General features: G+C 40.9%; 1 protein-coding gene across 1 annotated transcript in view; it reads right to left on the bottom strand.

Moving 5' to 3' along the window:
• The window catches only part of GALNTL6 (polypeptide N-acetylgalactosaminyltransferase like 6), a 1391526-nt gene that overhangs the window by 127586 nt on the left and 1248318 nt on the right, over positions 1 to 15622 (bottom strand). The window contains exon 7 of the mRNA XM_065908367.1: positions 12442 to 12559. Within this exon, the coding sequence (XP_065764439.1) occupies positions 12442 to 12559 (118 nt within the window). The remainder of the gene's footprint in view (positions 1 to 12441; positions 12560 to 15622) is intronic.

Raw genomic sequence — 15622 nt, 5'->3', positions numbered from 1 at the left:
CTTACTTAGTATGATGATCTCTAGGTTCATCCATGTTGGTCATACAGCATTATTTTATTCTTTTTTTATGGCTGATTAATATTATATTGTGTATGTGTACCACATTGTCTTTTTCCATTCATCTGTCAATGGACATTTAGGTTGTTTCAGAGTTTATATATGGTGGTGGTGGTGGTATAGTTGCTAAGTCGTGTCCAACTCTTGCTCCCCATGAGGAACCTGCCAGGTTCCTCTGTCCATGGCATTCTCCAGGCAAGAAGACTGGAGTGGGTTGCCATTTCCTTCTCCAGTCAGAGTTTATGTATTCTTTTTCTAATAAATGTTAATTAACTATTTTCTAATTAATTTAATCTGCCTCCATACCTATCTATATCTCTTATTAGTGATTTATTTTTGGTTCTAAAGAATCAGCTATTGCACTACTAGTTTTAGGTTTTATAAATTATTGATTTTTCAAGTGCTTATTAATATTTCCTTAGATTAATTTATTTTTTATTTGCAAACTGAATATGGATGCTTAGTTTGTTTATTTTTTATTCTTTTTTATGTTGATGTAGGAATTTAAGAATTTACCTTTTCTTCTGAACACTGCTTCAGCTGTATCTCCTAGGTTTTGAAATACATTATTTAAATTTACCTCTTTCCTTTTAACACTAATGTGAGCTCCTTAATCCTCCATATCATTCCACTCTACTACTTTTAACTTGTGCTGTACTTGGTCACTCACTGTCCTTGATCTGACTCTTTGTGACCCCGCGGGCTATAGCCCACCTGGCTCCTCTGTCCATGGGGATTCTCTGGGCAAGAATACTGCAGTGGGTAGCCTTTCCCCTCTAGGGGATCTTCCCAACCCAAGGATCGAACCAGGTCTCCCGCATTGCAGGCGGATTCTTTTCCAGCTGAGCCACCAGGGAAGCCCAAGAATACTGGAGAGGGTAGCCATTCCTGTCTCCAGCAGATCTTCCTGACCCAGGAATTGAATCGGGGCCTCCTGCATTGCAGGTGGATTCTTTACCAGCTGAGCTACCAGGGAAGCCCCACTTTTAATTTGGTTCATTTTAATTTCATTTTGTTCCTTTTTCTCAATCTTATCTTTTATGTCCCTCTATATTTTCAGTACATTCCTTTTTCTTTTGTGTTGCTTTCAATATGACCTTCATTTTTTGACTTTTTCATTGTATCCCAATTGCTGCTGCTTATTTTTTTTAATCTCCTGCTTTCTTTCAATATTTTGGTTAATCTCAGCAAGTTCAGCATGTCACATTGTTTTACAAAATCAATGACTTCATTAACCTCTTAGAAGAATTTATAACATATGTACAGCAGCATGATTTTGATGACCATTCCTGATCTTTTCTTCCTTTTTTTCTTACAATATTTTAATATGCTATTTCCTTGAAAAGGTTATAATTAATCTTTGAGTAGGGTGTGTCCTTCTTAACAATGACAGTAAGCATTCACTTTATGACACAGGATTTTGTGTGTGAGTGAATTCATTTAGCCTTTTTTGACTGCATCCAACAGGAACTAGCTGCTGTAGGGCTGCTTGGATATTGAGTATTTTTCCTCCATTCTGCCTCACTAACAGCCTGCTTCCTGCAAACATGGCTGGTCTGTATAGACCTCCTCAGACCTGCCCCCAGTCTGCCATGCACTGCCTCTCTTTGGTGCCAGACTCAGTTCAGAGATGCTCTGGCCACTGTCATTCCTGTTGCTACTATTTCGAACAAGTGATTGTTGGTTTTCTTCTTAGGATTTCCCCCCAATACTCTGGACAACTGAGGTCTGGTGACTTTAAATAAGATTTGTAGCTGGATATTCTGTCTTACCTTGCTCCTGATTTACCATTAATTTTTTTTAAAAGATATGATTATTTTTTAAAAGTGTATTTTATTTTTTAGCTGTGCTGGGTCTTCATTGCTGCATGGGCCCTCTCCAGTTGTGGAGAGAGGGGGATACTCTCTCGTCACGGCGCATGGACCTCTCATTGTGATGGCTTTTCTTTCTGTGCAGCACAGGCTCTAGAGCATGCAGCTTCAGTAGCTGAGGCTCCCAGGCTCTGGAGCACAGGCGCAATAGTTGTGCCCCACGTGCTTAGTTGCTCCACAGTATATGGGATCTTTCTGGACCAGGGATTGAACCCGTGTCTCCTGCCCCAATTTATCATCAATGAATTGATAGTTTTTAAAAAATAATTTTGTTATTATTATATTTTCCTTAATGAAGACTTTATTATTATTGGTTGCACCATGTGGTGTGTGGGATCATAGTTCTCTGACCAGGAATCAAACCTGTGCCCTCTGCCTTGGAAGCACAGAGTCTTAACTGCTGGATGACCAGGAAAAGGCCATCACTGAATTGATCTTACTGCATGTGATAATTTCCTTATACACTGTGGTTGGGGGTAAGAGATCTGATACTTTTGTCAAGAGTAGGTTTTTTTCCTATTCCTGTTTCATATTCTTTTTTTGTTGCTGCTGTGAGTGTTCTATAAGAGCAGACCTTTCTTTTCCAGTTTAAAAGTGTAAATTATAATCATATGATATTCAATTGTTGAACCATAAATACACTTAAAAGTTTTTTGATGGCTACATACTTTGTTATTGCTAAGCTGCTGAGTCACTTCAGTCATGTCTGATTCTGTGCAACCCCATAGATGGCAGCCCACCAGGCTCCCCCCGTCCTTGGGATTCTCCAGGCAAGAACACTGGAGTGGGTTGCCATTTCCTTCTCCAATGCATGAAAGTGAAAAGTGAAAGTGAAGTTGCTCAGTCGTGTCCGACTCTTAGCGACCCCATGGACTGCAGCCTACCAGGCTCCTCCGTCCATGGGATTTTCCAGGCAAGAGTACTGGAGTGGGCTGCCATCGCTTTCTCCGAAATGCTATGTTAAATGTTAAGTAAATGTTTGTCACTCAGTCATGTCTGATTCTGTGACCCCATGGACTGTAGCCCGTCAGGCTCCTCTGTCCATGGGATTCTCCAGACGAGAATACTGGAGTAGGATGTCATTCCCTTCTCCAGTGGATCTTCCCAACCTAGGGATCAAACCTGGGTCTCCTATATTGCAGGCCAATTCTTTACCATCTGAGTCACCAGGGAAGTCAATATACTCTGTTGGGAAGCTTTAAATCCCGCTAATTTAGTGAGGTTATCAAGTTTGATTTTCTAAGTACAAATAATTAAAATCCATGTTTGTTCTTGAGAAGCTCTGTAATGAGACTAAGCTCTAGACTATAGTTTCCTGCACTCTAGCAAATTCCAAATTGATGGCTGTTGCGTTGTTTGAATACAAAGCTGAGTGTTTTATAATCAATGATTAGTCTCTATTGTGTATATGCAAATCTTATTGAATAGTCATTGCATTTTAAAGACAGTAAAATATTTAATTTTACATTAAATCATAACAGGAGTTGTCAGCTCCCATATTGGATAAAATTCAGTTGGGAAGAAACTGTGTTTCTTTTTTAAAGTGGTTTCAGAGAATTAGAGTTGCCACTTTTGCACAGAGGACATAAAATCTATTTTTTTTCCCAGCTAAGAGAAATTAGGCTAATGGTTTGTAGAGCAAGCCTGAATTCTGCTCCTTGCTTTGATATTAACTAGGTAATGGCTTGCCTTTGCAGTTATGAAATAGAAATTATATTTTTACCTTGCATTAGTGTTGAATGGAATAAGAAATTAAATTCAATGACCTTTAAATGCTAAGTCATTACTTTTTCCTGCTAAAGGGCCAAATAACAGTTATTACCAGTATAGGAAGACTAGAATGGCCAGGACTTCGGAACACAGGTAGCTCCATGTGAAGCTTTTAAAAATCAGAAAGGGATGCAAAATAAATGGATGCCATCTATTAAAATCTCAGGCATATTTTAGTCTCTCTGAGCTGTTGTGTTTATTTCTGTGTGGCAGTATTAAGTATTTTCTTTGTTACGTTCAGTGCGTTTTCCATCTTCTATTTTTTTCTCTGGGGGCATTTTCTTCCTAGTCACAGTCACATAGATCCAAGATTCAAAGAAACCTTCCAGGCTTATTTTAGGGCTTTTTTTTTTTTTTTTTCTCCCAGGTTAGAGACATTACTTTGCCCACAAAGGTCCCTATAGTCAAAGCTATGGTTTTTCCAGTAGTCATGTATGAATGTGAGAGTTGGACCATAAAGAAGGCTGAGTGCCAAAGAATTGATGCTTTTGAACTCTGGTGCTGGAGAAAACTCTTGACAATCCCCTGGACAGCCAGAAGATCAAACCAGTCAATCCTAAAGGAAGTCAACCCTAAAAATTCATTTGAAGGACTGATGCTAAAGCTGAAGCTCCAATACTTTCGCCACCTGATGCAAAGAGCTGACTCATTGGGAAATACCCTGATGCTGGGGAAAATTGAGGGCAAGAGAAGGGAGCAACAGAGGATGAGATGGTTGGATGGCATCACTGACTCAATGGACATGAGTTTAAGCAAACTCAGGGAGATAGTGTTGGACAGAGAAGCCTAGTGTGCTGCAGTTCATGGGGTCACAAAGAGCTGGACAAGATTTATCGACTGAACAACAACAACAGAGAGACTACACAAGATGGGGTCCGAGGGAAGAGGACAGAAGTGACAACCTGCAAACTGGATTGAGAGCTGGTCTGTAGGACCAGCATGCAGCCTGGAAGGGTCACACGGAAGGGCACGGAGACTGCCCCCACCCTGCCTCGCCACTGTATGACACTGGCCACTCAGTTCCCTGGGTGTACCTGTAAGCCCCCTGGACAGACGGCAGGGAACTGGGGCACCTGAGTGAGGACAAGGCCTCACCCCAGACCTGAAGCCCGGGGCTGGGTGATGTGCCTCCATGCGGAGACAGCAATGCCCCCGCCCTTGCAACACGAGCTTTCCCTGTCTCTTATGAGATTGAGAGTTTTTGACAGCAAGATCTGAATCTGCTTCATCAATTTAATGTCTAAACCATCACTCTAGTCATTCAGTAAACATGGCAAATAGCATTCATATTAGGTGGACCTACGCCACATACAGGCTGTACTGGATCCACTGGAATCCTTGGCTCGCCGTTGTGTGCCTCTCAAGGGCAGTTGGGACTTCCCTGGCGGTCCAGTGGTTAGGACGTGACCTTCCAGTGTAGAAGGTGCAGGTTTGATCCCTGGTCAGGGAGCTATGATCCCACAAGCCTCATGGTCAAAAAACCAGAGCATAAACAACAGAAGCAATATTGTAATAAATTCAGTAAAGACTTTAAAAATGGCCCACACAAAAAATCTTAAAAAAAGAGCCCAAAGGCAGTGCATTTCTTCCAAAATGGGATTATGCCAGTTAAAAAAAGTATAATTATGTAATTTGATGATGTATCATTTGAATTGATGAAATATTGTTATGGAAAGAGTTGTTGCTCATATCAAAACTAATTTGAGGAGTTTAAAAGATGGAATTGTTTAAAAATTGCTGTCAAATCAATGTGGGTGAATTAATACTAAAGAGTCAAGTAAAAATCCTAAAAAAATCGGAAGGGTTCTATGATTGCATGAAGATAGCTTCCAGGTATCTTCAGGTTCTCATTTCAGTTTTTTTTTTTTAAAGTCTTTATTGACTTTGTTACAATATTGCTTCTGTTTTATGTTTTGTTTTGTTTTTTGGTCACAAGGCATGTGGGATCTTAGCTCTCCAACCAGGGATCAGGCCAGTATCCCCTGAATTGGAAGGTGACGTCTTAACCCCTGGACCACCAGGGAAGTCCCTCTCATTTTCAGTTTAAAAGAGTCCAAGCTGGGACTCCTGGTGGATGCAAAGTGGATGTGTTCCATGCATCTCTAGTTTACCCCAACTGGAGGACCCAAATGCAGAAGGAACAGCTTTGGCTTCTCTTGCATTAGAAGACTGTGACTAAATGTACCTTTGTCTGTTTTACTTTGGAGGAAGTTTGTTTTGGACTGTGCTGGGTCTTTGATGCTGTATGGGCTTTTCTCTATTTGTGGTGAGCGGGGGCCACCCTCTAGTGGTCCCCGCAGTGCGTGGACTTCTTATTGAGGTGGCTTCTCTTCTAGGGTATAGGCTCTGGGGGCGCAAGCTTAGTAGTTGGGGTTCTCAAGAGCACAGGCCCAGTAGTTGTGGCGCATGGGCTTAACCTCTCCACAGCACGTGGGATCTTCTTGGATCAGGCATCAAACCCGCGTCCTCTGTACTGGCAGGTGGTTTCCTAACCACTGAGCCATCAGGGACACCCTAGACGAGATGCTTAACCCAAGTTTTTTTGCTTTTCTGCTTTATCTGATGTTTATGTTTAGTGGGTGAAATACCCATCTCAGTTGTACTTGACCTGAAGGCTCGTACTGGGCTTTCTTGCATGCTTCTGCAGGGTCTAGCTTCCAGGGCACGTGGATTCATGGTGAAGGTTTCTGATTAATATTTTAGAGGGAATAACTCAAAACTTTCAGGAACAGAGCAAAGTCTGGTTAGCTAAAAATCTCTGCAATAAACAAGGACAGTGATAGATGGATGTGTTTCCATCTTTTCTGGGAAGGGAAGGAAAGCACTCCTTCAGCTGGTTTGCGGTGTAGCTGGAGACAGGTGAAGCAGACAGTTGAGGGAAAGTTTCATGGTTTATGATTCAGTACGCTGATTTGATTTGTTTGGTTCTTAGGAGCAATTGTGAGCTTTTAGGAGGGGAAAATAAAGCAACTCAGGGAATTAAATGAGTAAAAATTGGAGATCAGTTGAAAGAGAAGAAAAGAACAGGGAGGGAGGCGGCTGAAGAGGTTTCTGTGTATATTCTTAAGTTATTTCTGTGAATATGGAGATAACATATATTCCAAACAATACTGAGAAATTGGAATAAATAAATTCTCCAGGTGGCAACTGGAGAGCCTTTTTTTCACATTTATCTTTGAATTTTCGGAGCTTAGCCCAGAGTTGTCACATTGTAATCAATAAATAAATGCCCACTGAATGAATTAGTGACTGATACAGGCTGAAAGACTGTGAGAGGTAAGTTATAATTTCCTTACATATCTGAACCTCAAGCTTAACGCATGGGAAGGACAAGAGCACGTGACAGAGGTGGTCAATTGCTGTTGTTCAGTCACTAAATCGTGTACGACTCTGGAGTGGGTTACCTTGCCCTCCTCCAAGGGATCTTCCTGACCCAGGCATTAAACCTGCATCTCTTACATCTCCTGAATGGGCAGGTGGGTTCTTTACCACTAACGCCACCTGGGAAGCCCTTTTGTTCCCAGGTGCAACTCCAACCTGAGTACCTGGAATGCCGCCCTGATGTAAATTAGATGATCAGTAAGAGCTAGCTGAGTGTCTGACTTAATGGTGCTTTTTCCTCCCTGGCAGCTGGTAACCTAGCAACATTTGAAAGGCAGCTGGATAATTCTGGGTCATGTGAGAATTCAGATTCACATTAAAAGAGATTGGAGCCTGAGCACAGGGCAGATGGATCATTTCTCTAGAGAGCTCTTTTCCTTGACTGTGTCATGAAATACCACAGCAACGATTTTGTGGTATGCTGTGCTGGTCTCTGTGTGATGGCATGAAATCTCACCTTGCCAGATGTTAGAAAATGGAAAGATATTCAGAGAGATAGAGAATTGAGGTGCCCTCACAGCCAACACCGTCTGACCTAAAACTCAGCCTTCTGATATAAAGTAGAGGTTCCCCCCCCCCCCACCCGGGTTTTCTCAGTGGCTCAGACAGTAAAGAATCTGCCTGCAATGCAGGAGACCTGGGTTCAATTCCTGGGTCAGGAAGATGCTCTGGAGAAGGGAGTGGCTACCCACTCCAGTATTCTTGCCTGGAGAATTCCATGGACAGAGGAGCCGCCATGGACACAGGCGGGCTACACAGTCCATATGGTCAAAAAGAGTCAGAGAAGACTGAGAGACTAAGACACACTTCTCTACATATTTTCATTCAGCCACAGAATCTTGTAAACGTCAGTGAAATGATTCTTTGGTTGACGTGCAAACAGCAAGCAAAGATGCCTGATGACAAATGCAGACCGAAGTCTTTTTTTTTTTTTAGACCGAAGTCTTTTGAATGAGTTTCTAAGTTTCAGACTTTAAACAATTTCTTTATGATGGTGTGAAATAGACTGGTGAATTCTCAGTTGTCTGTACATGCTCCCAAGCCTGGAGGCTGACCAATGAGCATCTGACAGTGCTTCCCATGGTAAAATTAATCACAATTTATGGACTATTTCTCCAAATACAGATATTTGATTTTTCTTTGACTTTTTTTTTTCATTTATTTTTATTAGTTGGAGGCTAATTACTTTACAATATTGTAGTGGTTTTTGCCATACATTGACATGAATCAGCCATAGATTTAAATGTATTCCCCATCCAGATCCTCCCTCCCACCTCCCCCTCCATCCCATCCCTCTGGGTCTTCCCAGTGCACCAACCCTGAGCACTTGTCTCATACATCCAACCTGGGCTGGTGATCTGTTTCACCCTTGGTAATATACATGTTTTGATGCTGTTCTCTCTAAACATCCCACCCTCACCTTCTCCCACAGAGTCCATTTTAAAATGTCATTGAACAGAGCTATTTGTAGACAATTCTTTTGATTTATCTCATATGGAGAATATTCCTCGTCTTCTGTGCAAATTCCACCAAAACCTGCTTGAATATGTCCCCCTTATGTTCCAAGTACTAATAGAGAGGGATAGGGACCCCAAGGTCAGTTCTGTCCTTGGAATTCTCTAGGCAAGAGTACTGGAGTAGGTTGCCATTTCCTTCTCCAGAATACTTTCCGACCCAGGGATCGAACCTGGGTCTCCTGCATTGCCGGCAGATACTTTACCAACTGAGCTACTAGGGAAGTACTAACTTTTTCTCCAAATATGGATATTTGATTTTTCTTTGACTTTTTAAAATGCCTTTGAGCAGAGCTATTTGTAGACAGTTCTTTTGATTTATCTCATATGGAAAATATTCATCATCTTCCATGCAAATTCTTCCAAAACCTGCTTGAGTATGTTCCCCTCATGTTCCGAGTACTGACAGAGAGGGACAGCAAGCCCAAGGTCAGCCCACAGTGGCGGGAAGGACAGAGGGATGTGTCTGAAACGGGACCCCGTAAGACATAGCTGTTGACAAAGAACCTGGCGTTCCCATCAAACAACCTGGGGCAATGTAGTCCTGAACCTCTAGCCGTGTTTCCATGGTTTCTAGACAAAGACAGTAGGGCTGCATTCCAAATATAACCTTCAGAATGACAGATAATGGGAGAAAGAGGAAGTGGGGTAATAAAACTCCAGGTCACCCTGAAAAGAAGCAATAGATAGAAGTGATAGCGACGTGAGAGGTTCGAGTTTGTATTTGTCTTAAAAATACCCCTGTGATGTAGAATGCAGATGTCCATTCTGTAAGCTCTCAGATTTCCCGCAGTACTTTTATCTACACTTGGTTCTTTATTCAAAGTCAGGTATCTCTTTAATACAGGTTTTCTTTTTCCATTTTTTTTCTTTTTAAATATTTTTTTAAAAAGTATAAGGATTTCCCTGGTGGTCCAGTGGCTAGCCGTGCATGCTTCCAGTGCAGGGAGCCTGGGTTCAATCCTCGGTCAGGGAATTTATTAATAGATCCCACATGCCACAACTAAAGGCCTGGCATAGCCAAATAAATAATAATTCAATAAATTTAAAAAAATTGAGGCATAGTTGGTTTACATTGTTTCAGGTGAGTCTTAGGTTATTATGAGATATTGAATATAGTTCCCTGCGCTATACAGTAGGTCCGTGTTGTTTATTTTATGTATAGTAGTGTGTGTCTGCTAATCCTAAATTCCAAATTTATCCCTTCCTTGATTACCCCTTTGGTAACTAGTTTGTTTTACTATGTCTGTGAGTCTATTTCTGTTTCATAAATAAGTTCATTTGTAGCTTTCTTTTTTTTAGATTCCACATATAAGTGATATTATACAGTACTTGTCTTTTTTTGTCTGACATTTCATTTAGTATGATAATCTCTAGGTTGATCCATGTTGCTGCAAATGACACCTTTTTTCGTTCTTTTTCTTATGGCCGAGTAACATTCTATTGTATATATATGCACCGCATCTTTATCCATTCCTCTGTCAATGGGCATTTAGGTTGTCTTCATGTCATAGCTATTTTAACTAGTGGTGCTGTGAATACAGCGGTGCATGTATCTTCTTGAATTGTAGTTTTGTCCAGATACACGCCCAGGAGTGGGAATGCTGGGTCATATAGCAACTCTTAATGTTTTGTTTTTTAAGGAACCTGTCCATTGGTTTCCTCAGTGGCTGCAGCAATTTATAATCCACCAGCAGTATTAAGAAGGTTCCCTTTTCTCTACACCCTTTCCACTATTTATTATTTGTACAATACAGATTTTTTTCTTAATAGCATTTTAAACCTAAAGAACTCATGAATTAAGAGAATATAAAAACCAAAAAAACTCTTGAACTGTGAAAAGTAAAAAGCGTTCTTTGAGTTCTGATGATATTGCAAATGTAGCAATGCTGTTTTTTCCTTTACTGCTGGAGTCAAATGCAATTTTCCGTTTTTCCAGTGGAAGGAATTATTGTAATTCCTTCCAGCTTTGGCCCACATCTGATATCAGTAGTATTTTGCCAGAGTCAGCACGGAGTTTGCAGCTATGCTCTTGGGCTATAATGAAGACACACTCCTCTGTTCAGTGAGTGGAACCATTAGCTAGAGACTAACAATATAACTGTGAACTTGGGAATGGTGTTGGCAGATATGATTTGGGTGAACGGGCAATTTTATGTTTCTCTGTTCTCTGCAATTGAGTCAAACTGAGCATTTTCATCTGTAAGCAACACCAGGTAGTTTATTTAATCTTTAGAACTTAAAAAAGTTAATGTAAAATCTTTAAAACTTTTAAGTCTCAGTTTCTTCCTCTATAAAATAGAATAATACCAACTTCTTAGAGCTGTGGTTTTAAAATATATAATGCATGTAAAGCACTTGGCCTAGTAGCATTGAATAAATGGTATAAATGCACCTGTACAGAAGTTTGAGGAAACAGTGCCTAAGTGTGAAATTAGATGTGTTTTAATAATGGTGAAAAGAAGCACTGATTTAGTAAATAGTGTTTCCAGGTTCATTGCCAGCAATCAGATTGAAAATTCTAGATGTCCTGAAGCCTGTAGTCATGTCTCCTGAGTTTCTCTTTGGGGATATTTATTTTATGACACTTTGGAGAAAACATAACATTTCTGTTAACACACTGAATATAGTTATTACAGTTGAATAAAAACCAGTTTTATAAATTTCTTTTATGCATAAATTAAAAAAGTTTAGCTAGACTATTAGGTTTGACTTTTACTGTATTCAGGATACATTTTATTTTAGCAAGAATTGGTTTGACTTTATAATAGAGATAATTAAGAGAGCTGATTTATTTACTGAGATTTCGGTGTGGTAAATTTTGTGAGAATCACTATCTTCTGTATGAATAATGACAAGGATAAAGGAAAAAAGAAAACCTTTTGCATAGTTTATTTTACTTTGATTATCTGATCTTCATATGTTGTAGTAAATGTTGTCATTTACAAATCCTGAAATTTGATATGCTATTATATATTTATATATCATATATGTGTATATCAGAATATATGCATGCATATATATGTAATAAAGGCTTCCTGGATGGCTCAGTGGTTAAAGAATCTGCCTGGCAATGCAGGAGAGCGGGTTTGATTGGAGAAGGGCATGGCGATCCACACTAATATTCTTGCCTGGATGATCCCATGAACAGAGGAGCCTGGTGGACTACAGTCCAAGGGGTCACAAGGAGTCAGACCCGACTGAGAGTATATGTAATAAAGTATATAATTTTAGGAGTACTTATGGTCCAAGCAAGTGGAAACGAAACCTGAGTAGTTTCAGATAAAAAACTCGCTTGTTTTGGAATTATATAAAGATTCAGTTATACGTATATACATCATTTAATCATTAAATCGCTCAGTCGTGTCTGGCTCTTTGCGACCCCAAGGTCTGTGGCCCACCAGGCTCCACTGTCTGTGCAATTTTTCTGGCAGGAGTACTGGAGTGGGTTGCCATCTCCTTCTCTAACATATGTGTTTGTTCTAGAACAAGCACAGAGGGCAGAAGCTCCAGTAATCCCACTGTCACCTCCTTGCCCCTGGCTCTCTGCTCTGGGGGCCTGAGAGGAACGCACTGCCGGTGGAGCCGCGGGGAGCTCGCGCAGCACGGCTCCTGCCTGCAAGTGGGATCCCGAGCTCTTTCTCCTCTGCTTGACTTTGATGGCATGACTGCGTCTCTCTGAAGCTTCAGGAGGAAGTAGCCTCTCTCAGCCAAAAACTGGGGTGGGAAAATGACATGTCTGTTTTCGATGTCAATTTATAACATAGGTCACAAAACGAAATGTCGCCATTCCATTAGAATTGTCAAAAAGAGGCCGACCTAGTGTGGCAAGGGTGCTGACGGCTTACCTTGAAAGAAATTTCATACTGCTCTCCTCCCCAGATCTCCAGACCAGGATCATAGCCACCCAACTCCCAAAACCATTTGCGATCCACAGCAAAGAGACCTCCAGCCATAACGGGAGACCTGTGAAAGGAATAAAACCATCTTTAAAGGGCTCTGAGCATCGGGGACCCTGGCATTTTGCTTGGGGGTAAAAATAGCAAACTTTAAGTTTCGTGGTCACTGCACAGAGGTTTTCAGCACAGGTTTTCTGTGAGTGTACATGAGTTCTCACGGGGTTTCCGATTGCTCCTGGAACCCCCATGGGCTTTGAACTCCATAGTTCAGGCTCTCAAGCCACTCACACCCCGTGGAGACACACATTAGCTCGGTGTGTTTGTCATCAGAGAGAAGTATATGATGACTAGTGACTCATATGTTGGGAAAATCAGTGGTTTTATGGATTTTCCTCAAAGTGAAAGAGATCTTATGCTATCAGACACATAAAAACATAGAAAACGCAGTTGTAGACCGTAGCTTTAATTAATTTCTCTTATGTATTCACCATGCACCTACCATTTCCAGGTCATGTCCATTTAACAGACTATGAGATGGTCAGAACAAAATAACCAATCAGAACTAGTTATTAGCATGCCGATGCTGGAGTTTAAACTAGGTCTTTTCACTTTAATGATGTTCTTTTAAAAGTCTATCTTTCTAGGAAATATTCTTTTGATCAAGTAATAATTTCAAGTTTTCTGTTCTTGCTAGGATGCATTGCAGTCACATTACTATGTAATGAGGTAATTTATAATCATTGGATCCTGCCCTAAAATGTTATTTTTTTGAAACTCAGGAGCAGCTCTTCAGTTTTTCTGTTATTATTATTATTCTTTGTTAATGTTTTTGCCGCTGTTTTGCAGTGGGAGCATGAAGTCTTAACCACTGGACTGCCAGAGGAGTCAGCTCACATGTGTATGTGTGTTTAATATTTATGTATTTGGCTGCGCCGAGTCTTAGTTGTGGCATGTGGGATTTTTTAGGTGTGGCATGTGGGGTCTTTAGTTGTGACATGCACACACTTGCTGTGGCATGTGGGGTCTAGTTACTTGACCAGGGGTCAAACTTGGACCCCTGCATTGGGAGCTTGGAGTCTTAGCCGCTGGACCACCTGGGAAGTCCTTGCTCTTGTGTTTTTGAATGTTCACTATGTGCTGGGCTCTTCTGTGGGATTCTTGTCCAGTTCCCTTGATTAATCCTCACTGCAGCCCTAGGAATACCATCCCTGTGTTCTATTGGGAGAACAGGACGAGGGAGGGCCCAGCATCCTGCCTGGGCCAGGAAGGTGGTGGCACTGTGGCTGATTCCAAAGCCTTTTACAATGCTGTTTCTGTTTCAATATCTAAAGAGAGTTGATGTTGTTTAGTTGCTAAGCCGTGTCCCAATCTTTGTGATTCCACCAGGATCCCACCATGGACTGTAGCCCACCAGATTCCTCTGTCCATGGGATTTCCCAGGCAAGAATACTGCAGTTGGTTGCCATTCCCTTCTCTAGGGGATCTTCCCGACTCAGGGATTGAACCCACATCTCTGAGTCTCCTGCACTGCAGGAGGATTCTTTACCCCGGGTAAAGAGAGACAGCGACATAAATGTTTACATAAAACAACTAGAGAACACTTCATGCAGACCAAGCAAATCTGTAAAAACACACACAATCAATAAAATTTTTGTGACACTTCTGAAGATTTTTTGGAAACAAAGGATATTTGTACATATAGGTACAAGACACTAAATACTGAAGACATGTTTAAAAATGTCTAAGTAAATAAGACACACCAATTTACAGACTCACTGAAGTTGTGCCGTTGGTAACTTTCTATGATGCTCTAGAGGGACATAAATGTGAATTTATTTAAGTGTGTTGTGTATTTCAGAGACTTTGCATGTTACGATGGTACTTGGCCTAATCACTTCAGTTTAAGGTTTTAAAAAATATGTGTATGCTCTCTGTAGATGGAAAGATTACAAGACAGGAAGAGGGATTTATTTCTCCCCTAGGAAAGTGAGCAGGATTGAAATAATAACGCAAAGGATCTCATGCATTTTAAAAACTCTGTTTGAAATAGAAGGCTTGGGACCAGATGTGCCTTACTTTAGCTCTCTCTCCAGCAGTATATTCTTTTCCCATTTTCCATGCACTGAATTTCAGAGGGAGTCACAGCTGTAGCTGGGACAGACTGGCATGGTACCATGTCCTGGGGGCAGTTCCTCAATGATTGTATTTGATCCATCTGTGTCATCTTTGATTCTGTGGGGCTTGGGCTTAAGTGATTAGAAAGTATCAATCCTTAATAATAAATTGTAAAACATAATTGAGACATAACCCAGCATAATATGTAGTTTGCTTCACTGTTAAAAAAAAGCGATGCGTGCATGCTCAGTTGCTCCAGTCGTGTCTGACTCCTTGTGACCCTGTGGACTGCAGCCTGCCAGGCTCCTCTGTCTATGGGATTCTGCAGGAAAGAATACTGGAGTGGGTTGCCATGCCCTTCTCCAGGTTATCTTCCCCTCAGGGATCAAACATGCATCTCCTGCATCTCCTGCATTGCAGGATTCTTTACTGCTGAGCCACTGGGGAAACCCCCAAAGAGCAATAGTCATAATGGAATTGCACGTACCTAATTTGTTAATTCAGGATCTAATGGGACAGGGACTAGTTTAGGTGTGTGGGAAGATGATGCGTCCGAGTGTTGGGGAAATTAGGATATTCAGAATGCAGCTGGGTATATATGTTCTTAGACCAGAGATATGGTCAAAACTGGAAGTAAACTTGGTTGACATCAGTTTAAACACAGCAAGAAAAATCATTAGAATGTACGAAAATATCCAGTAATATTGAGGGAACATGGCATTGAGCTGTGTTTATTTTGGCCAAAATACACCTGCATTTCAAAAAATTAAAAAAAGAAATTGTCTGTTCTATTCAATCTGGACCGCAAATGGAAAGATCCTAAGTCCTACCAATGTGTTCTCATTTGACTGTGTAAGACATGAGACCAGGGTGCAACAGAATTTACACTGTGCAGACTAAATCTCCCAACTAGAGTTACTACTATTATAGATATGGAACTAGTATAGATATTGGGAAGAGAACATCCTAGATTGATATTTTTTATTGTAAATGATTTGTTGGAAACACAACATCT

This window comes from Muntiacus reevesi, chromosome 17 (assembly GCF_963930625.1).
Source record: "Muntiacus reevesi chromosome 17, mMunRee1.1, whole genome shotgun sequence".
Taxonomy (NCBI): Eukaryota; Metazoa; Chordata; class Mammalia; order Artiodactyla; family Cervidae; genus Muntiacus; species Muntiacus reevesi.
The sequence above is the reverse complement of the archived record's forward strand: the minus strand, read 5'-3'. Positions and strand labels throughout refer to the sequence as shown.